This window comes from Serinus canaria, chromosome 3 (assembly GCF_022539315.1).
Source record: "Serinus canaria isolate serCan28SL12 chromosome 3, serCan2020, whole genome shotgun sequence".
NCBI lineage: Eukaryota > Metazoa > Chordata > Aves > Passeriformes > Fringillidae > Serinus > Serinus canaria.
In genome coordinates this window covers 77,089,501-77,112,757 of record NC_066316.1, presented here as the reverse complement: position 1 = coordinate 77,112,757, position 23,257 = coordinate 77,089,501, and the positions used below count along the sequence as shown (strand labels likewise).

Genomic DNA, 23,257 nt, shown 5'->3' with positions numbered 1-23,257 from the left:
CTCAATGCCCTTTGATATAGGGAGAGGATTTTAGGGACCTGTGGCCAGAGGCACCCAGGCAGGTGGCTGGATGGTGCCCAGGGACAATGGTGACAACAAAAAATGAGCCCTTCCCATACCTTTAGCAGGGCAAGAATGGAAGTTTCTCTCATGGGAATGAGCTGCTGCTGCCAGCAGGGGACAACATTCAGGTTTTGAGAGATCCATGTGTCATAGTGTGAGTGAGGATTTTGTCCTCAGATCTGCCCCTTTAAGTCAATAATGTAGGACAATTGATCAACACTTTGTGTTTCTGATGCACAGCACAACTAATCAGTAATGGCACAAATATTTTGCCCTCAGCCATTCTGTTGATTCCAACAGTGTTTTTCCTTTTTCTCTGAAAAGTTAAGCCAAGTTAACAAGGCTTTACCAGGTACGTGTGTAGGGGGTTTGCTGTATGAAAACAATCTTGGTTTATTCCATACTTGAAGTAGTTTTCTTAGTGAAGAAGTTGCTTAAAACCTCAGAGAGCCAATGGTTGCCTTCTGTGTCAGACAGCTCTTGAAGTGTTTGCCCCTTCTGTGGTTGATGTGTTAGGGCTGTTTATGTTCCTTTGCAGGATAAATCATTGGGTGGAAAAATGGGCAGCAGCACTGATAGTGAAGGAACAGATATATAATAAATGCAGGTGAAGAGTCACGTGACTTTTAATGTGACCCTCACAAAATTCCTAGTGGAGAAACCAGCATTCTTTGAGAAGATACTTGGTGAATTTCGCAATTGCTGGAATCCTGTTTCCTTTACTGCCATTAAATAATCTGCAGTGAACAGTTTTAGTGTTGTTGTTTCACAGATCTTAAGGTGTTTCACTCACTTTGAGATTTTACTGAGCTGTAAAAATAAGTATTGTTTAAAAAAAACTGGCAGATCTTCAGCAAAATGAAGTTGTCATGCACACCAAGTCACTTGGAGTGACTACAGGCCTTCCATTCCTTTCCAGGGGAGCATCTGTCACGTGCAGCAGCTCTGTAATTCTTATCTCTGTTGCAAGGACAGTGCCCATTACAATGTATGAATTACCCAGTTACTGCAGGTTGGCTGTACAGGGGGAAGGTGAAAGCAGTTGATAGTTCTGTGCTCCAGAGGGACAGAAACAAAAGGGTCACGAAGGGTCTTAGGCATGGATACAGAACTGGGTCTGAATTTGTAAGGAAGGACCCTTATGTGAATATAATATCCCTTTTGTAGAGTGACATCAGGATAAATTGAAATGTTGCAGAAGGTGGAGGAGTTTTCAGCTCTCACAAAACCAATGTAAAGCCTTTGCCACACTAATACATGTCAGTTGCTACTATTGCAGGTTTCAGACAGTGAGGTACAAACAGAAGAATGATGAAAAGGAGATAAAACTCTATTCTAAACTACCATGCATAAAAATTCATCTTAAGGTATTATTATTTTCTTCTCATTCATAGCATGGCCGGACCCCCCTGCATCTTGCTGCCTACAAGGGTCATCTCCACGTTGTCCAGGTTTTGTTGAAGGCAGGTTGTGATCTGGATATTCAGGATGATGTAAGTAGATACAACCTTCTAACTTGGGGTGGAGGGAAAAAGGTGTTTTGCAAATAACAGTAGACTTTCACTTCTTTGAAGTAGGATTAAATGGAAACAAAATCTCTCTCTCTATTTTCCAATTCAGAGACATAACCTATTAGAGATGCAAAAGTGCATGGGAAACAATGTAAAATGTGGTGGTTTTCAGTGAATAGCTTAGTCCTGTCATTCAAGCTGTGGAGCTTTATAAGAGCTCTGCTTGTGCCAGGCAGGTGTGAGAGTCATCATCTGCTACTTCAGGTAGAAATTCTCTAGGAGTTCATTGTGGGAACCTGCTGGAGGACATCAGGTAGGGGACACAACCCATTTTTGGGTTTTCCTGAAGTGGGAGATGCTTTTTAAGTAGGCACATCCCTCAGCGTGCAGAGCAGCTGCCCACAGCACAGTGCTGTGCCATGGGGAGATCATTGTGATGGCACCATGCTTCTTGTGGGGATGGTCACATCTCTGAGGCTGTTGTGTAGTGGGGCATCAGCACAAAAGCCAGCTTTGAGTTTAGCACATGGTAGTTTGTGTTCATTTGGTAAAATACATAAGTTGCTGGAATTTCTTGGGTTTCTGTAAGAGTAGTTCTGATCTAGGACTGGGCTTTAAGGTGCTTTGGAGTGACAGGTAACGTGGTTTTAGTTCCCTCACTGGTGAGAAAAGGTATATGCTGAAATGTGCAGTAGCAGTTGAATAATCATGATTTCTTCAAATTGCTAACTTCTGATGGCATGCTGGAAGAAGTTGGAGGTAGGGTTGCTTTTGTTCTCCCTGTAATACATAAAGTGGAGAGTCTTCAAAGACCATAGAGGTCCAAAGGTATTAGTAGAGCCACCTCTGTATGACTGATAAAAAGACTCTGGAGATGTCTAAGTGCCTTTTAAAAATGCTTTGGGCATTTGTTTGCATCTAGAGAGTTAAAAGTCTATAGCAACTGGAAAACTGGTTTCTTTCTCAGTGTGAGTAGCTGATTCCCTGGGAGATGTGAGCAGTCTGCCTGATGAGCTTGGGACTGGGGTGCTGATGAGGCCAGCTTTCTGCAGGGAAACTTGTTTTTCCAGAAAGAAAATTTGCTTCCTGTGCTCTTTATTCTTTCCCTGTGCCCTTCTGTGAAATGGAGCAGATTTGCAAGTGCAATGGGAGAATCACTTTATTCAGATGTATCCTGGGTATGCTTTTCCACTTCTCCCAGCAGAAATGGTTCATTAGGTATTTAAGACAAAATTGCAGATATTACAAATACAGCCAGTTTTCCTGGGAAAAGAAAACTGCTGCTTTAAGGAGGCAAGAGCTTCCACTGATTTGGTCAAATTGAGTTTCTGTGGAAACTGTTTTTTGAAAAAGTCTGGTTCATTTGTTTTAATCATCTAGGAATAAAGTCTATGCTGTTTATATGTAAATGTGATGGCCATGATAGAAAAACAGTAAAACAGTGTTTAGCATCATTTCAGTTCAGTGAAGAGTCTTGCACTTGTAGAAATACTCAGCTCATAGAAGACTTAATGTCTTATGAGCTTAGGGGCTTTGTTCACAATTGGATACTGCTTCTACATGTGGTGATTAATATGGGCAGAGTAGATGCATACTGGATTCATAGATACTGTTTCTTTAAAATGTATTTTGATGTGTAGCTCTGTATTTAGTAGTAGTAGTAATTTAGTTGGGATTGAGGAGAGCCTCAGGAGTTTCTGAATTTCAAAGGGTGCGTTTGGATTTGTCTTGTAGAAGGAGGAAGTCTAAAACTCCCAATGAAGATTTTCACTTGCAATAGGTATTAACTAAAATATTTCTGCTTTCCTTTTACATAGGTCTTCAAAGAAGGTTCTCTGCTTATGGCTTCTCCTTGTATAACTCATTTTTACAGTTTATGCCCCACAGAATGTTTGTAGTTTCTTTTAGTTGCAATCTATTGATTATGCCTTCAGTCACTTCTACTTTGTGCTTATGTGGCAGTGAAGGTATCTTAGTCTCAAGTGTTGATTAACATCTGTATGTTTCATTGCTGTTTTCCAGGAATGTGGATTTAGGTTCAGATATAAAAACACCTGTAGGAGTGGGGAGTATTATATTTAATTGAAAAGCAGATTATTTTGTTGATATTGGTCTATGGCATTGTTGTGATAGCACACAAAAATCCAAAATGACCACCTACATTTTATTTTTCAAAATAGCAAGAGAAACCTAAACACTTCATTTTTGAGTTTTAATCAAATTGAAGAACAAGTTTTAATTTGCCAGATAAGCAGAAATTTAAACGCTGCTAATTGTTTCAGAGAGATTAAAATGCTCCCTTTCATGTTCTACAGATATATTCCCTAAACACAGTAGGAGCCTTAAGAATTAGTTGAAGAATGACCTCCAGTGGCCTGGAGTGGGATTATTATGAATTTCAGCCGGTGGAGTCCAGCTCTGTAGAATATGCCACTCCAGGAGCTGACTCCTTCCTTCTCCCTGCCAATACTGCCAGCTCTTACTGGGATCCCAGTGCCATCTCTGAGTGGTCAATGAGTGTCCACACAGCACACACCTCAGAAATAGTCCAGGAGAAAATTGTTCCGGTGAAGGAAATCAAGGATGAAAAAAATAAGAGAAACCAGAAGAGAAGGGCTAGGAAGGAACCTAGAAGATCAGAAAGAGAGAAGGAGGTTAGAGCTCTTGTGCATCCCCCCTGCCCTGTGCCTGGTGCATGCTGCGAGCCCCGGTGCGGCGTGGCCGAGCTCCCTGCTGCGCTGCATGGCTGCATGGCCCGCTTGGCACTCTGTGCTCTGCATCCTCTCCTGCCCTGCCTGCACCCTTGAGAATCTAGCTGGGAAAGCAAGCTGGTTTAAAACAAAGGCCAAAGGCCCCGAAAATTCCTTTCTGGAAGCTCCAGTTTAAGAAGAAGAAAATTAGTTTCAAATGGGACAATAGCCCAGGGTTCATAATAATTTCTAGCTGAATGGAAATGTGCAAAGAGGCTTACTCCTGTGGTCCTATTTCATTTAGGCTGTAATTTGTTTTGTTCATTATTATTTTTCATGCCTTGATCCCTTCTGCTGGTCATGCATCATCATTTATTGTGCAAGAATGAAGTTGTTCTTAACTGTATATCATGACTGCCTCTGTAGCAAAAGAGGATGAGAGCAGCACAGAGGCACTGAGAAACCTGAAGGCATATTCAGTTCCTTTTGTGTACAGCTGCTTCAGGATATCCACATATGCTTGTATGCTCCTGCAAGTATTTGGTTATATTTTAACTTTAGAATATTTTGATACTTCTGCTGTGAATATAGTGCCTTGATTTTATATTATGTGACTTTACAAGTGCTGTTCAGCACTTTGTGTGAGGGATTGAAGCCATGAGTTTTTTCTGGTTGTTTTGGTTGTTTATTTTTTGGTTGGCCAAAGTTGTGGATGCTCTATCACTGGAAGTGTGCAAGGCCAGGCTTGGATGGGGCAGCCTGGTCTAGAGAAAGGTGTCCCTGCTTATGGGAAGGGAGTTGGAAGCAGGTGATCTGTAGGGTCCCTTCCAACCCAAACCATTCTATGATACTGTGATTTTGGTGCAATTCTCCAGCAGCAAGATAGTCTGTTGATTTCTACAAACATTGAAGTGAGGAGGCAAAGTGTCACGTGGCAGAAGGGCTTTAAAGGAGATTGTACCACTGTTGGATGCTCTGGAAAATAGTAGTGTGCAGGGGAAATGTGGTTATAGTTTGGGGTTTTTTAAATCAGAGAAAGGAAAAATTAGCATTTATTACAAACTAATGTAAACCAAATCTCACTGATTTGGGTCTGTAGAGTCTATAAGAGAGACTCCAGTAACCCAGGAGAGCTGTCAGAAGTCTAGCTGAAACTGCATTGGAAGTCACTTGTGTTGTTTCATTCCCTTGGGGTAAACTTCAGATGTAAATAGATACCTGCCCAATTTCCAAGTGGGCATAGTGGTTACACCCACTATTTTAAGATAGCACATGAGGAAGCTCAGGGAAATAGTTGCAAACACCAGGACACCGAGCAAATGCCAACAGCCATGCCAACAAAACAGTGCCAAAGAAAGGGTAATGCCAAAGTCCATGAGGAAAAATCAAGATTTAGGTGTCTGCCTTTCTTCAGGACTCCGAGTCTGTAAGCCTCTCCTGAAAGCAGGTGTTTAAGCCCTCTGTAAAGAGCATGGTTCCCCCCTCTTGAAATGTACCTGTTGCTGTGCAGCAGCCCTGTTACAGGCAGAGGTCTCAGATGTGCAGCCCTGCATCCTCTGCATCATTGCATGCAGATTTCTATCCCTGTCTCCAAGTGTCAGCCTCTTACTATCCCAATGAATACCAAGATTTTTTCCTTAAAGTGGGGAACTTTCAACACTGCAGTGCTGCCATGGCAAGACAAAGGGAGTGATCACCGCTGTCTCTGGGCTACTGTGGAAAAACCAGTGGCCACTTCCTTCACTGGCTTAATTTTGAAGGGTGGTGGCTGTACCTGCAACATGCCTGGATCTTCTTCCATCAGGTGTGTGACAAGAGCACTCACAGGGCCAGAGAGAGGAGGGGAGCTGCCTTTCTTAGGGCTGTGCAGGGCCAGGGTGTGCCGTGACACCCTGATGCAGTGCCCTGTACCTGCCTTGCAAGCTGACATGTCCAGGGCATGGACATCTTGGAGTGGAATTTTCTGAGTTTGAGCTGCCTTCAGAGCTAGGAAGAGTCTGAGGAAGGGGGTTTAAGATTCACCAGTGTAGACCTTAGTGCCTTACTTCTATTGAGCCTCATTTAAGTCTTTCTGGCTTTCAGCCTACATCTGCATTTGGGCAGACTGTTGTTTCTGTCAAGGTCATGTTTCTGTGACACAGCGCTGGAATTGTCTCTCTTCATTGCTACTGATCTGCAGTCTGTTCCTAAGGCATAAATCTCTTGGAAACAGAATCATAAATTGTGCCCAACATAATAGTCTGGCCGGTTAATACGCATTTACCAATGTAATTGCTCCCTGAGCCTCTGGAACAGACCTCTAATGCTTTGCTAAAGACAGAATTGTAGTGAGTGCTTTCAGAGACATTTATTTCAGTAATTAATAAAAGGTACACAAATCTGTGATTACACTGCCTGAAAATTCATGCTGTGAAAAAACCACAACTCATCTGTTTCCTTGGACTCCATGAAAGGCAAGGCAGGGATTTGCTCCACTGCTGATGAGTAGGAGGTTAGAGTCTGCAGGTTAGAGTGCAGTGGTGCAGGCACTGTTATTTATAGGATGGCTGTGCTCTCCATGGCTGGGTTGCTCAGTGGCTGTCACACAGAAGCCATCACAGCCTGGTGGTTCAGCTTCCACAGCACTTTAAGCAGTTTGAGGTAACTATTTGTGCTGAGGTGTAAGGGAACAGTGGACCAGGTGCTGCCCTGTCCTGCTGGCTGAGGGGTCTGGTGCTGGTAGGGACAGACCCTTACCAGGACAATGGTACGTGCCCTCTCTTCACTGGGAGGTGCCTCAGTTGGTGAAACAAGGTTTGAGATATCCTTTGACACTCCCTGTTATATGGATGAGGTGCTTATTTGGTCCAGTCAGGGTGTGGGTGGGACCTTACTCTTGGGTGCTCGTGTAGGGAAGCTGTCATAACCAAAGCCCATACCTTGGGCAGGAGGCAATTGAGCCTGCCATTTGCAGGACTTGTGTCCCTTCACCTTCGTCTGTTTCAGGGACCAGAATGCATTTTGGAACAAAGCTTAGGCATGGCTGAAGCTGTCCCAGTGCTGCTCTGCATCCCCGGTGTATGGTCCCCCAGCATATGGGTTGGGATTGCCAAGGGAGACCTGGTCTTGCAGCAGTGAGATGTGAGGCCCACTTTCCAAACAGACAGATGTGTTTGTATAAAATTTAAATGAAATGCTGTTAGAAGTAGCTGTCATATCAACAAAGCCCCAAAAGCTGAATAGTCTTTGACCTCATTGCAGTTACTGTGATGGGGACAGGAACCTTGATTTAAACTGTCCCAGTAAGAAGATCCTTAATTACAAACCAAATCCTGTACAATCCATTTCTGCCCCAAATTTGTCTACTCCACAGTGATTTTCCCAAAAGTAAAGCAGCAGGAAACAATCATTTATTGTTCAGATTCCATCCACTGCAATGGCAGTTGCCATTTTGTTTTAGTCTGTTTTATAATATCTTCTGTGAATTTGCTGGTGCATCAATACCACCTGGCATGGGTGGGTTGGCAGATTACTTTCCCCACTTCATGATAGTCAGATAAAATGATTTTTGCACTGTCCCACATGACTCATTACTGCAGTAACAGTAGCTGTGCCATTATCAAAAATCAGATTTAAAATTCTTCCTCAGTTTGTTGGTGAGCAGATTTCCATGTAGTCATAGTAACCAGTAACTATTTGACATTTGTACTTGTGAGGTGGTATAATTTGGACATTTTCCATAACATTTTGGTTGTCTTTGAATTTGGAACAAATACATAAGTTCAGAGCACTTGCCATGCTGTCAATTTTCCAATACTTTTTGTTTCCACTTCCTGGAAGCTTTACTGCCTTTGCTGAAATCCTTTAAAATACATTTCCAGTTGCAAGAACAAAAGTAAAAATATCTAATCTCTAGAAACAACCACAAAAAATAGATAGCAGGCTTTTAAAAAGCACCTTCAACACTATTTTTTAAAACCAACTTCATTATTATAAGCCAATTTAATGATTTACTGGTAGGGATTACTGAAAGGTCGTGGTTGGCAATGCTCATTTTTTTTTATAGATTAATAACTATTTTGGTGTCATTAGCACAAAAGAACCCCACCAAGAGCAATTTTTAAGTCAGCTGCTAATTGCCTTTGAGAACAAATTGGTCAAATAAGCCAGTTATCTAAAGGCTTGGACACTCTAGAATGAAAAATAAAGAAATTCCTCTAATTTTAGTTTTTAATATAGTATGTTATTATCTGATAATGAATTTTACCAGAGAAATTTTGTGTGTCTTCAGGACTTGGTTTCCTGCAAGCTTTTTTAGGACACATGGCATATCTCTGCCTTGTGTGTGTTTGTGGTGACCATCATCTAGGTAAGCAGAAATGGATTGGATTCCAAATCTGTTTATTAATCCCAAACAAGTCTGTATGCAGCTTTGAAGCCTGTCTCTGTTCCTGGATTCAGGCTGTGCTTTGGCATTAGTGGTTCAAAGCAGCTTCAGAGGAAAGCCAAGACCAGTTGTTGTGGCAGCAGTGGAGCTACTGCAGCTCATTTTCCCATTGATCCCTGTCTTATATCCCTACACACTGCTTCATAAATCCTTCTCTTGCCTCTCTTTATCAGGTTCTACCAACATGTACATAAAAACATATAGATAATCCCTGATGGGCAGGGACAGTGGTTTCAGTTTCTGGAAGGATTCTGATAACTAACCTTGGGCTCTCTAGCTCAGCAAATGAGTTCAGCAGTTGTTAAAGAGGAGATAGATGGGCAGTCAGACAAGATGACCACATCAGCATAGTTTCTTTTGGAAACCTTAAAGGAAACAAACTGATGTAGGAGACTTTCTTGCTGCTGCTATATGGCGGGGCAAAGAGAAATGAAAGTCGTTTGGAACTCGAGATGGCTCAATTGCTCGAGTGAAACAAGTGGATGGTCCTGCAGTTGTGGTTCTCTTCGTAAAGTTGCCTCCACTCTTAGCACTAATTGGTAAATTCATCAGAGGTGCTGAAGAGACCGATCTCATCTTGTGCTCCTTATCCTAAGCAGGGCTGATGGAGCAATCAGAGCCAGAGCAGGAGAGCCTTATCCAGTTAGTGTAAGTCTCCTGGAGGATCATTATGATGAATTACGACAGTCTGTAGTTCCCTTTAGCTCCCTACAGACACTGATGACGGTTAGGCATGTAGAGCCAAATGTGACCAATTCACTGCCTTCTAATACTGCCATGTTTTTGGAATGCTTCAGCGCTTTATATGGGATTGTGATGACTTGCAAACTTCTCTAAATGGTTTGTAGCTCTGATACTTGCAATATCTTCAATAATCTTGGAAACTTTTATGGTAGACGTTTAGGGGGGCTGTTTTCAAAGGCAGCTTGGATTTAAACAGTGTGTGTGTCAAAGATGCAGCCCCTGTGTGTGTTGTCTGCATTTGCATTAAGTCAAAATGAGGTGTGATTTGTACCAGTTACAAATTTGCTTCTTTTTGCAGGGTGACCAGACAGCACTGCACCGGGCTGCTGTTGTAGGGAACGCCGATATAATAGCAACTCTGATTCAAGAGGGCTGTGCTTTGGACAGACAAGACAAGGTAACAAACAATACAAAAGCCCTGTGCAATGGCAGCTTTGGCAGTCAGTAATGTTAAGGTCTCAGAGAGAAAGTTATAGTTTATACTCCTTAGTAAGTGTCTGATGCTTCAGGAGTAATTGGAACAATTACACTGAAAAAAAAAGCTGTACCATCTCTTTAATACAAATTATGGTTTGGTTATGCTTCTCTATTAGGCTGATAGCTTTTGGTTTAAGAGTCGGTTCTCAGCTCATTAAGAAATGAATTAAAGGAATGTACAACCATGCTACGCCCTACGCAAAAGACTGCACAATTCCCATGATTATCCCAGAAACCTGAGAATCCCAGGCTGTAAGTTTAATTTAGGAGTAAATATAATTAATTTCAAGTTCCAGACAAATAGCAATGTTTTTGCACTCTTATAAAAATAAAATGGAAAATAAGTTTGTAGGAAATGAAAATACTTTTAAGAGAGTAGGTTGGTTATACAGCCCCTAACATTCTCCTCTTGTGTGTGTGCTCCTCAGGATGGGAACACTGCTCTTCATGAAGCTTGTTGGCATGGATTCAGTCAGTCTGCCAAAGTGCTTGTTAAAGCAGGAGCCAACGTTCTTGCCAAGAACAAGGTGAGACCTATGGAGGAGGACCTTTCAGTTCTGGTCTAAGGTGGCTGATTCTCAGAACCGGAGATTTCTGGCCATGGCATTTCTCAGCAGGTGGGGGGCCAGCTCTTGGTGGGATTTTTTTTTTCTTTTTCTTTTCATTTATTATGCCTGGATGGTTCATCCACAGGCATTAGGAAATTCATATTTTGACAGCTGACGCAGGAGAAACTCAATAACACGTTGAATGATACATTAATTACAGCTGAGGAACACTGCCATTCCTGTGGAAATCTCCATGGTGCTCTAATTTATACTGAGGAGATTCATTGTGATTGGTGTGATTTAAAATGGAAATGAATTATATTAATAAGGAAAAGGTATTGAAAATCTGGGTTTTTTTCCCAGAAATTAAACAGCCAAAAGAATGTAAGCCACAGGGGAAAACAAAAAAATGTCTTTTGTTACTAAGTTTTTCCTAATATATTAGCATAGTCTCTTCCCAAATCTTGTAATGAACCTGGATTATGTTCCTTTTGGTATTTATAATACCTTGAGAGCCATTTAGAGGAAAGAATAACAAAGTAAAGGGTTTTAGTTCCACTCTAATTGTTATAACTGAGGGGCACTTCAATTCAGTAATTCAGAAGTTAATGGAATAGTCCAGGAAATGGTGGTAGCAGCCCGTGGTGTGAGCAGAGTCAGAGTTTGGGCAGCTGTGCTGCTGGGTTGGCCAGATCATATGGCTGGCACAGTGCCCTGCATGACAGGGAGAGGGCTTTGGGATTGCTTTATGGGATCTCGGAGCATTTTTGGTAAATGTGTCTCTAAAACAACAACTGAAACTGATCTGGGAAAGAAAGGAGACAGCTTGGAGACAGCTGGTCAAAGATTTAGAGTAAAAAGGCATGTTGCTTGGGTATAGTGTTTCTGTATGTGCATGTGTGTATAGGCACTATAGAAGCATACATTTGTACAGTTGTGGTGACTTTGTGGTCTGCAATTTCATCATCTTCGATATCATTTTACGTGTATTCCTTCTTTTGTATTATTTCAACTACCAATTTTTATTTACTGTAATTGCTTTTGCTGTAATGTCCACGTAGATTTGTATCAAGGGTACTTTAGAGAACTTCCCATGCTTGACTGTAAGTCTTGTGAACCATTTTGCTCCTGTCCCTGGATACACTTGTCTATGTGTACACCTACACTTCTGTACAAAGGTGTGGGCTTAAGATGCAAGTCTGGTTATCCTGCATGCTTGGGTGCCTCAGGGAATTGGAAGATTTAGCTTACAATCCAGTTTATGTCAGCTGGAGGCAACCTCTCTGGGAAAGTATGTGCACAAAATAGCTCAGCAGGGTTGATGGCTGAAATATGACTGACAAACTTAAATACTGCTTGAGCAGCTCCTGTGCTGATCTTTGATGTCTTGCCCTTTGCATTTTACTCTTTGGGTGGTTTTTAATGGACAAGATATATTCTCAGGAGCTGATGAAAAATGTGGGAATCATGCGTGCTTGCACATGCTTTTATCCCTTTTGTTTTCAAGAAAAATTAAGAGCTTAAGTCCACTTAATCCCAAAATGGTTTCTCTGTTCTCTCAGCTTTTTGTGTTACTGATGACAAGGCATTATCATTCTGTCAGCTTTTCTGGCAGCCAGTGTTGAGTGCCGTGTGCAGGAGCATCCCACAGGCTGTTAACTTATACCTGGGTATTGTGTGATTTTAGATGGGTGGGACAGATATGGGCTGCTGGATTTGCCAAACCTGTGAAGCACCAGAAGATGGGAAGGATTTGACACTGTGTTTTGGGTAGCTGTATTCCTCCTGCACAGTAGTCACCCTGGAGGTGCCTTTTATTTTCATCTAAGTTGGCTTAATAAAACCTTTTCTTCTTTGATAGATCATCCAGTGAGATCAGTTGTAGCCTTATTTTTAGATTCTTCATCAGTCTGTAAATTTCAGTGAAGATTCCCAGACTGGTACAACTTGGAGCTTCTCTCCCTCTCAGAAGTTGGTGAGAGATTTGTCATCCCACGGGAGATGAGCCAGATGAGCCACTCTGTGAGCTCTGACCCTTGGCATTGTCATTCCCCCAGAACTGAAGTCCTCACCTGCTGCACAGGACCTCTGCCTTCCCACCAGGGCCAGTCTGCCAAACAGTAAATGATAAAGGCATTGCAGAGGCTGTTCAGAGATAAACCTGTGAGGGAAAAAATTGACACTTAAACACAATTTAGCTGAGAAATGTTCATGCCTGCCACAGCTTAAAGGCTGACACACAGTTATATTCAGGTCTATAATATGGAAGTGAAAACCTAAGACCACATCTAAGAGTTGGCTTTTGTAATTCAAACCCTGCAGCTTTGATCTGTGTCTTGAAAGCAAGGGGGACAAATCAAAGGATGAAATCAAAGTGAACAGACAGCGTAGTAAGCCTGGTAAACCTTTTTACCTGAGGTGATTTAATTTCTAGCTCCCAAGAGCCAAAAACCCTGAGTGTTTTCAGACCAACAAAAACCAACTGCTGCCAGAAAAACTTCTCAGACCAATAAAATCATTCACTGTGTTAGAAAGACAATACACAAGCCAACACTTCTTTGATTTCTGCCCACTTCTGCACATTTTCTTCTTTGAGGAACCATAGCATGTGATTTTCTGCAGCTTGCCCTCCCTTCCCATCTTGGCTGGAGACTGGTGTGCCTTCTGAGCATCAAAGCTTCTTGGTAGCCTAAAATCTGTATCCTGCCCAGTGACAGTACCTACAGGCCTGGCCAGACTTCCAGCTGGTTTGTATTACAATTGTAAGGAGACAGGAGTTGTGAGCCTGGTCTGCTCAATACCCTGCAACAGTCGTGGCTGGGATCAGAGATCCTGAGCCGTGGAAGTTTGGTTTTTTGTGTCTGTGCATGGGGGAAATCCAAAACACAAGAATTACAGTTCTTTAAATTAAATGTTTAACACTGCTGTTTGAGACTAATGAATGAGACAGTTTCTAGAGTTCTTCGTGTAAACAGATTAGACCAATGCAGATATCATTATAGTGTCCTATTTGTGCCTTTATTATATCTCAGGTAAGTCACTGCCAGAATGAAGCAGAGATTTCAGTCTCTGGGTTCACTCATCTCATATCTTTGGGAATACAACAGTTTCCCACCCTTGGGTGGATCTTCTTGTGCAAAGATCTGTGAGGTTTTTTATTTTAATTCTTATGTCCAATATCTAAATATGGCTTTTATATTTTCCTGTATTTCTCTAAGGCAGGTAACACACCTCTTCACCTGGCTTGCCAGAATAGCCATTCCCAGAGTACTCGTGTTTTGTTACTTGGAGGATCTCGAGCAGACCTCAAAAATAATGTGAGTTTTGGAAATAACATGTTCACTTTTGTGTTATTTTCTTTTAGGTATATTGCTTTAACTTGTAGAAATACTCAGGCTTTAAGCAATGGTTTTTATTATAAATTGTATTGTAAAAAACCCACTACCCAACCATTGTATTCACTATGCACAGGAATGCTTTTGGTAAGACTGAGTGATGCACTACTTGTACCCATCTCTTGAGCAAGGATAGAAGGAGCCAATGGGGTTTTGCTGTTGCACAGATAGTGGTGAAAGGCTTCAGATCTTCAGATCATATATACTGTGTGCCCGTCTCTCAAATGAAGTAGATTCAAGGTGGCTTCAGTTTCAGACAGCTTTCCTCCTATTTTATCATGATTCTGGCATGATAGATAAAGGGAAAAAAAAACAATCTACAAAAGGAAGCCAGATATTTTTGCCCTGCTTGATAACAAAGTGAGCAGAGAAATGGAAACCTGTGGGGTTTTGTGCAGCTCCTGGGCTCAGCTGCACAAGTGCCACCATTCATAGGAATGCTGCTCTCATGTTTTCTACATTATCTGGAACCCTAAATTGAGATTCCAAATTGCATTAGGTTGTGGTTCAGAAGAACAGATTTAATGGGAAAATATAACTAACTGGTTTGTAGTGCCAGTAAAATAGCATTTTATTTTTCAGTATTTCCTGTCAGTGGTTAAAGAATTCATGCTCTCACCTTGCCTGATCCCAGCTCTTGCTAAACTTTCCCACCCATGTTAGCAGATTTTGTACTGCAGAGAAGACAGCATTGCTGTTCTGTGGAAGTGTGTGGTGTTTACTGCTCTTTCTGATTTAATAGGATTATTTCATCCCTGAACATCATGGCAAGTACAGGCTTTCTCACAGTGATTACATGCTCAGAGCTTTGTTTCTGTTTACAGGCAGGAGATACCTGTCTGCATGTGGCTGCTCGTTATAATCACTTGCCCATCATTAGGGTGCTGCTCAGTGCTTTCTGTTCTGTCCATGAAAAGAACCAGGTCAGTGCATGAACCTCATTGTGACTCTGTGCCCTTTGCATATGGCCAGTTGTTGGGAAAAGGAATTCCTGCCCAAGTAATCCTGCTTCACTCTGTGTGTTCCACTGTACCACCAAATGCCTAAGCTTTTAAGAATAGCCTTAAAGTAATGGCATGCCGGTGGTTTATTATTTTGCCATCGCATTTGCATTATTTCTTTAAAGCATTGCTTATTTATGAGGTGATTTAATGATTTTACAGCCATTACAGAGGCATTGTGAAGCACAACTCACTGACATTTAGATGCTACTAAAGTGCAAATTCCTCTGGAATACTTTTCTTTGCTGCAGTTTGCCGTAGGGGGAATTAAGAAGACATAAAAATGAAGAAAAAGCATGCTCTAAATTCAAAGTAATGATCAGTCCAGACTAGGATTAATCATCCATAGTTGTTTTATAGGAAAGTAATTGATTGCTGCACCTATAGCATAGTCTAATTGGGTAGTGGAAGGGAATGAAATTAGTACATTAAAACATTTTATATCTGCTAAATAAACATATTATGTGGTGCTTAACCACATTTTCTCATGGTCCTGGGAAATCTTCATGTGTAGTTGAGGATCATAAAGATGTTTTCTGAACTGTACATTTAGTGTTCTTCACTATGAGATATTATAGCAAACAAAATGGGTTTCAGCATATGACATTTACTATGTAATTTTATTTGGATATGATTTTTTTAACTTGCAAAATGAGCTACTGGATATTAAGATGGACTGGTGTGAACTGGCCCAGAGAGACATCCCTTTCCCTCATTCCCCAGCACTACCTGAAGTTGTTCCATATTTGCCCATAGAATGATTTGATTTAGGAGTACACCTCATCTAAGTTAACAACAGGCACTAGTCCTGAGGAAATCTAATTTTATGAAGGCAAAATGCAAGACCAGGGGGACAGGAAGGCATTATACACACGTGTCCAGTCCCACTTGAACATTTGCTGGCTCTGTTACCAGTGCCCAAATCTGATCATGGCTGTCTTCACCTCACTGCACCAGGACAAGGGCAGGGCAGTGTGTTAGTGCTGGACCCAGACTGCCTCCTGGCTCTGATCCAAAATCTGTTCTTCCTGAGGAAACCTGTGAAGAGCACGCCAACCATATCGCTGCCAGTACTTACCTGAGTATTTCTGAGTAATGTGATACATGACCACCTGCACACCAAATAATCAAACCTGGGGGGAAAAAAAGAAGGTTGTAGTGGGAAAACTTGTTCTGCCCTCAGATGTTGTATCCATTTACTGGAGGTAGAGCTGGGCTGTCTCCAAGCTGCATCATGTGTCACTTGGTTTAGATAAATCAGATCACCAGCGCCCCAGCTGCATTTCTCAAACCCAGGCTGAAGTAGCTCTTTGCCCCCACCTGTCATCTTCCTCCCCAGTCAGCCATTTTTTATTGACTAGGCCTTATTTAAGCTTAGTTGTTGCATCCGTAAGTGTTGTTTTTTTTCATCTCTGAGCATCTTTTAGGAAGGTGTGAATTCTGTAGGGTAAGACCAAGGACTAGTGTCACAAGTTTGTTTTCTGCTTTCTGACTTGCAGGCAGGGGATACTGCACTCCATGTAGCTGCTGCTCTAAATCACAAGAAGGTGGTGAAGCTCTTGCTGGAGGCAGGGGCTGATGCATCTGTTGTCAACAATGTAAGCAGGACATAGAGTTTCTTTGGTATTTTATATTAATGTAGAGTCTCTTCAACATTGCTCATAGACTTGGTAGAAAATACTTGGTTGTGAAGTGCTGAATTATATCTGAGTAAATTAATGCAATTAGTTGCTTTGCTCTTGTGCACAGAGTATATACTGAACTTGATTGGAGAAATTTCATGTTTCCAGTAGCTTGTGTTTTGAAGGAAATGCTTTTTTTTTTTTCTCTCAGGCAGGCCAGACCCCTCTAGAGGTTGCCAGACAGCACAATAACCCCGAGGTTGCACTCCTGCTCACTAAAGCATCACAGGTACATTACACATCTCTCCCCAACACACTCATACAATGGAGCTGAGGCCACTTAATCTTGGGAGGCTGCATCCTCTGCACCTTGTGTTCTGCTGTGAAAGTTCCTACATTTCTGCTGGCATTGTGGGCTGGGATGAGGTCAATTGACATAGAGCCTTTCAGCCCCCAAAGCAAGCAAGGTGTGCAGATTAAGCCTCAGCATGAAGTGCTGTCAGAGGTCTCTGTGTCCTGACTGGCAGAGGGTGGCACTTGTTCAGAGGCACTTGTTCCCTGCAGTGGCCCAGGGGTTAGAAAGTTGCCTTGTACCCTGAAACTCCTGAGTTGTGTCTCTCTGCTGCCTGCCTCAGGCATACCCCATCCCCAGAAGGGTGGTTAGCACTGGAGGATGCTTTGCAATGGGGACAAAGTGTTTATGTCCTGTTTACTTCGCAGCTGTATGTGAAATGCTGCAATGCTCTTCAGGCCAGACAGCAGGAGGGCGTGAGACCAGGCACAATCCTTGCCCTCCTCCTTGTCACCTCTGCATGAAAAGGGCTGGGTTTGGCTTGGGAGCTAGCTCAAGAACAGCAGAGGAGGTGCTCACCCTTCTAGGGGACAGCAGAGTGCCCCAACAGACTGAGCTCAGTGCTGGTGTGTTTTTACAGCCATAAACACTCACGTTGCTTGGCTAATCAGTGTCATCTGGCAGTGCACTCTCCTTTATCTGTTGCCTTTCAGAAAAGGAAAAGGTCTACTCTCTTACTTGTCTTCTGTGGTAGGAAAGAGCATGACATCACTGAGTAACAGTGTGGTCTGTCTTCAGGTTTCGCGTTTTAACCGTGGGAGAAGCCTGAGGAAGAAGAGAGAGAGACTGAAGGAGGAAAGGAGGGCTCAGTCAGTGCCACGGGATGAAGTGGTGCAGAGCAAGGTACAGCCTGGCATTACCAGCTGGATCTGCTGTAAGGAGGGACTGTCATGATGTCCTGGTTTAGGGCAAATTTAGGAGAGATTCCCCAAAAAGGGCTTCTCCAAAAGCAAACCCACATGGCCCCTTCCCCAATTGGTTCGGGAAGAATTCCTCGGAGAGAGGTGGAAAGAACCTGTTTATTTGACAAGCACAGCACCCCCCAGCACACACAATGAACAATACAGGATGACACCACTCTTCCACTGCTCTGAGAAAGATGACAAATTCAGAAGAGTCTCTCCTGGGGGTTTGCTGTTATCAGTCCCTCCGGTGCTGAGGCAGCTGCTGCAGTCACTAGGTGTAAACTCTCTTTCCGTGTTCTGAATCCCAGTCCGGAGCAGTCAGCAGGTCCAACGGGGTGGGGGGAACAGTCCAGAAAGAAATTTGGACTGTTTAGCTAAAGTAACTAATGAGAAGGGGGGAAAGAAGCAAGAGCAAGCAAAGCAGAATCGAAGCAGAAGCAAGAGTGAGAGCAAAAAGCAGGGCAAAAAGCAAAAAAGCAGCAACATGCACTGGTGCTATCTGTATGTCCCGCCGAGTGGCTTATAAGAGGCCCAAAACAAAACTCTCACTCTGCCAGTCTTAAAGGCACAGAACATAATATCCAGCATAAATTACATACACACGAATGGGGATAACAGTCACCCTAGGACACATGAAAACCCATTAAGGACACAGTCTGTTTGGAGCCATCACTGTGCATGGCCCCAGCAGCTGCCTGAGGCAGTTTGTCATGCTCTGCTGCTAAAGCATTTCCCACTCACATGTGCAGAGCAGCTTAAAGCTGGGCAATCAAAGAAGAGGCTCCTTTTCCCCATCTCTACAACTGCTCTGAACTCCCTGTCTTTGCTTCAAGCAGGGCAGTGTCTCAGCTGCTGACGACACACCAAGCAGCGACCAGCCCCCAGAGAGGAAGAACAATCTGAAGGATAAACCCCGGTCAGCCTCACCAGATCCCAAAGGAAAAAAGAACAAAAAGAAAAAGCCAAAGGAAAAGGTATCAGTATATTTAGAACAGCAGAGAGAAAGAAGGGATAGCTGTTCAGAAGTGTTGTGTGTCCCTTTGGTGTGTTGGGGCAGCAGCCCCACCATGCTCCTGGGGCAGAGATCATCTTCAGATAGAAGTGATTTTTGCTGTAATTGTCACAATGAATTTGTCCCATTCCCACCAGGAATAGTTTACCAAGGTGCTCATATAGTCAAAACATTGTGTGTACGTTATGCAGGTTTCAGCCCTCTCGGACCCCATCTCCCCAGCTGATCAGCAGGCACTCCCTCAGACCCAGAAGAACGTGCCTAAGCGCAGAAGTAAGCACCACTGCTCCTCTCCACCCCCTCCCCACGAGGTCCGAGCCTACCAGCTCTACACGCTCTACCGAGGAAAGGACGGGAAGGTGATGCAGGTGAGCCACTGCAAGGAGCCTGTGGAACTGGGACACAGGTTATGGACAGAAAATATGCTCCACTAACTGCACTCTCAGGGGCATGAAATCGTGGCTTGGGATTGGTTTTCCTTGCTTGGGCTTCAGCTGCATTTTGGCCTGAAGTCTGGCAAACAATAAGCTGTGTTTGTGCCTGTTAAAGAAGGAATACCTAAGTAGTTTTGGTCTGCAAAGATAAGGGGTGAACAGTGTCAATGAAAATGACACGAGAACTTTCATTATATACTTTGGAACATTAAGACTTCTGACGGGAGAAAGAAAATTTCCAAGGAAAAGCAGTGTGTGAGCACCGAAGGCTTATTACCTAAACTAAGAGGCTGAGTAAGCTCAATAGATTTTGTTCCAGTTCTTTCTGGGTTTTGCAACATGTCTTTAGGTATTCTATGTTTACTGGGGGCAGGATTTCTGTAGAAACTGGTAAACAATTAAACCTGGAGTTACCAGGCCACATGCACTTATTCCAGTTGGGAGAATAATATTTTAGTCACTTTATTACACAATTAATTACCAGTAGACATTTATAAGAAAGCATAAGAACAGTCATTAAATTATCCTGTAGACACTGTAGACCTCTGTATTGTTGTTTTCTTAAAATTGCCCTCCTGTACTCCTGGAAGGTCTATCCTTTCATTTCCTTAGATTCTCACATGTATACATCAACTCTTTTAAGTCCCTTCCTGTAGTTCAGAATTTCAACAGATTCTGAAGACCACTGAAGTCAGACTTCTATGGTTTTACTGGCTGTTCACTGCTTTCCAACCTCTCCATGTAATATTTGAGAAATTTCAAGACAGGGGCACTATGGAATTATCCTATAGCAGACATAAGGAAGGCTGGGGGACCTTTCATACATTAAAGGGATAAAAGAGCAGAGAGGTGCAGAAGGACTTGGAGAGTGGAGAGGTGCAGAAAGCAGACAGGACTTGTATACAAATCTCATCTGTTCACAAAGATTAGCTTAATAGCACTAGACTCCCATACAGTATTTCCTGAAATACATGATACTCCTTTCTCCTTTTCTTTTTTGCTTGTCTGTCTTCTTTTTGATGCCCTGAGGCCACGAATAGCAAACATAATTTCTGAAGTACATGTACTTCTGAAGCTTTCTTTAGTACTCAGCAAACCACCCACCTTTCCCTGCCAAGGGAATAACCCCCAATTTATGAAACATTGCTGTGGGGCTAAAGAAGAGAGGGAGGCTCCTCTGCAGACAGATTTCAGAGCTGCTCTGGGCTACTGGCACAGCCCCCGAAGGAGCCACTTTCTGTGTTTGGGCTGCAGAGGAAGCTGATGAGGTTTAGCTGTCCTTGCCTAAGGGAGCCTTTTGTGACCATCTCCCAGAGAGATTTAAGTGTGGTCAGTGCAGCTGCCCTTGCAGAGGGGCCATGGAACAGTGTCACATGAGTCAAAGGCAGGCAGAGGAGTGCCCAGCCGGCAAGGGGCAGCTGAAGGCCAGGAGGGTGAGGGCAAACAGAAGCAGAGAGGGCTTGCCATCCAGTACTGACAAAGGACAGAGCACATGACTGGCATTATGTTTAAAAGCAAATGCACACAATGCACATGCATCCACAAAATCAGATTTTTTTTCTTTTTACAGTTGAGAATTACAGCATCGAGACACAGGGTATAGGGCTGTGTGGTGGTATTCCCTCAGCCAGCACAGGGTCTGAGCTCAGTGCTGCATGCAGCCCCAGTGAAATCAACACTGCTGTGTTAGGGTGTGTCCATACACATCAGATCAGTCCCTGGGTAGGCTATGCTTTTTCAACTAATGGCCCATCTGCTGAGCTGCTGTCCAGAGGGTGAGAAACAGTACATGGGATAGAAGAACCTGAGACTGACTGAAGGAGGCTGTGATAATGTTCCAAGTATGCTAAAAGGGTGGTGGGGTGTAGCAAGTAAATGTATTATCATCACTCCTTTCAGGCACCCATAAATGGATGTCGTTGTGAGCCCCTGATAAATAAACTGGAGAATCAGCTGGATGCAACAGTGGAAGAGATAAAAGCTGAGCTTGGGACAGTACAAGATAAAATGAATATTAAGCTGGGCCAGATGGAAAGCAAAACTCAACATCAAGTAAGAACATGACCTGAAGTTCTGCTTGCCTATATGATTTAGAAACATATCCTAAACTTCATTAATATTTTCATTGTAATGATTCATTTTTTGCTTCTTGTGTTGTGAAAGCAAACCTGAACTCTAATACTCTAGTCAGGGAACTGTGACATTCCACTGGGAACTGATGTTGCAAACTAGGGTCTTGGAAAAACACATTTAATGTGTTAAGTGGCTTCTGGTGCTTCTTTAGACAATAAATCTTAAGGGCTTGAGCCATTAAGAGGGAAAGAAGGCAGTCCTATGACTAGTCAGTTCATAATTTTCAAAATTCCTCTTGCTGAATTATGTATGCATTGAGATTCAAGATCCTCTGAATTACTTTTTAATTTAATTGTTGTTCATTTGTAATTTTGTGATTGAGCCTGTTTGCAAGCTACATCTAGTTGTAGTTGGCAGTATTTCTAGAAATGAAGACTGAAAGACAGACTGTAGTTTGATTTACAGGGTTCACAGATGGGAGTTTGGTTTCTAACAGGATGATCTCAGCTGAACAGTGTTTCCCCCCACAGCTCCGAGTTCTGGACAAGCTGATGGCTGAGCGGCTGTCGGCAGAGAGGACAGAGTGCCTTCACCGCCTGCAGCAGCACACGGAGCTGGAAAAGAGTGAGGGGGAGAAGCGGCAGGTAGGGCTTGAAACAGCTGCTCTCTTAGTCCACCCCAATAGGTCAGCTCAGGAGCTTCATTCCAGCAGGCAGAAAATATCAGAGATGTGTCACATCTGTTAAAACAGGTAGTTTAGCTTCAAAGACCAAATTATTCCTACCCACCATCTTAGTCACTAAACCAAATTTATGATGTTTTTGCATTAGAAATGAGGAATGTGAAATCCAGTCCCACTGCTGTCATTTAATTTGGTGCATCTTTAGTGTAGGATCTACAACAAAATACCGTTTTTCTAACATAGCGATTTGCAAAAATTTCCAGCACTAAATTTTTCACAGTTGTGCTTTCAGCTTCTGCTTCATTAGAGGACATAGGCAGGAACTTATCCACATAGTAAAAAAGACTAAGATCTGTGTTGTTCCTTTTCCTTCTCATCTGTTTTGGCCTGTTTGGTTGTGGGCCCTGGGAATCTTTCCCTTCTTCGCTATCTGATCTTTTTTCCCCCCATGTATTAAAAAGCTGAAGTTCTTTCTTCTGATGTTAGCAACACAGCACCATCTCCAAGCTGTGTATTAGTGCCAATAGGAAAGTCCTTTTTGGTATGCTTGTTCAACCAGGAGTACAAGAACAACTGCCCCATGGAGATGCAGCTCTTGCCCTTCCAGCTTCTGCAAAAACTCACCATTTAAAACCTGCTGAGAAATTTGTGTTTCCCCACTCACACAGATGAATTTAAAATACAGTTCATTTTCTCATTATTGGTATTCTTCTAAGAATTGAGAAATACAGTTTGTGCTAGGAAAATGTAATGAGTGTTTGTAAGACCATTCCAAATCCATATAAAAAGACTGACAGCTGTGATAATCCTTGTGTAGGATACTGACCAAGATACTTGGGTCTAATGTCCACCAGACACACTTCTCCAAAGAAAAGTACTTGACAAACTAAAGCCGCTTTAATTTTTATTTTATAAGAGACCTAAGTCTTGCATTGGCTTCTGAACATCTAGACTTGTGCTCCATCTCCTCGTAATCTCCATTTAAGACACAAGATGCTGGGAGTGATACATCACTCTACTGAATTAAGTGATGTCAGCTGTTCTTGCTCAGTTGGGTCTAATTCAAACATGTGAAAAAACAGAACTGGGCTTTACTAAACACACTGACTGAATATCCTCGTGCCTAGGAGGGCCTGACCTAAATTCATGATGTCATATGAACAACAGGGTGAAAAGAGCTCCTATTTTCAATTATTTAAATGCATCTGCAGCTGACACTTACTAAGCATCTGCGTAATTTGAAAGCTGTTACTGATTTATCATTTAGTGGGGGACTCACCTTTATGACTGAATGAACAGAGAGGCAAAGGTTGGTCATTATA

At 42.6% G+C, this 23,257-nt stretch overlaps 1 protein-coding gene across 6 annotated transcripts in view; it reads left to right on the top strand.

The window, feature by feature from the left end:
• The window catches only part of ANKRD6 (ankyrin repeat domain 6), an 87,574-nt gene that overhangs the window by 59,622 nt on the left and 4,695 nt on the right, over nucleotides 1-23,257 (top strand). For 3 of the 6 annotated variants that reach the window (XM_030235623.2, XM_030235625.2, XM_050972735.1), the window contains 12 exons: nucleotides 1,458-1,556; nucleotides 9,733-9,831; nucleotides 10,340-10,438; nucleotides 13,678-13,776; nucleotides 14,679-14,777; nucleotides 16,355-16,453; nucleotides 16,689-16,766; nucleotides 17,568-17,672; nucleotides 18,568-18,708; nucleotides 18,938-19,114; nucleotides 21,080-21,232; nucleotides 21,784-21,897. In XM_030235623.2, the coding sequence (XP_030091483.1) occupies nucleotides 1,458-1,556; nucleotides 9,733-9,831; nucleotides 10,340-10,438; nucleotides 13,678-13,776; nucleotides 14,679-14,777; nucleotides 16,355-16,453; nucleotides 16,689-16,766; nucleotides 17,568-17,672; nucleotides 18,568-18,708; nucleotides 18,938-19,114; nucleotides 21,080-21,232; nucleotides 21,784-21,897 (1,362 nt within the window). Of the gene's footprint in view, nucleotides 1-1,457; nucleotides 1,557-3,889; nucleotides 4,229-9,732; nucleotides 9,832-10,339; nucleotides 10,439-13,677; nucleotides 13,777-14,678; nucleotides 14,778-16,354; nucleotides 16,454-16,688; nucleotides 16,767-17,567; nucleotides 17,673-18,567; nucleotides 18,709-18,937; nucleotides 19,115-21,079; nucleotides 21,233-21,783; nucleotides 21,898-23,257 lie in introns of those variants that run through there. The other 3 variants (XM_018918374.2, XM_030235622.2, XM_050972736.1) reach the window with 3 other exon arrangements.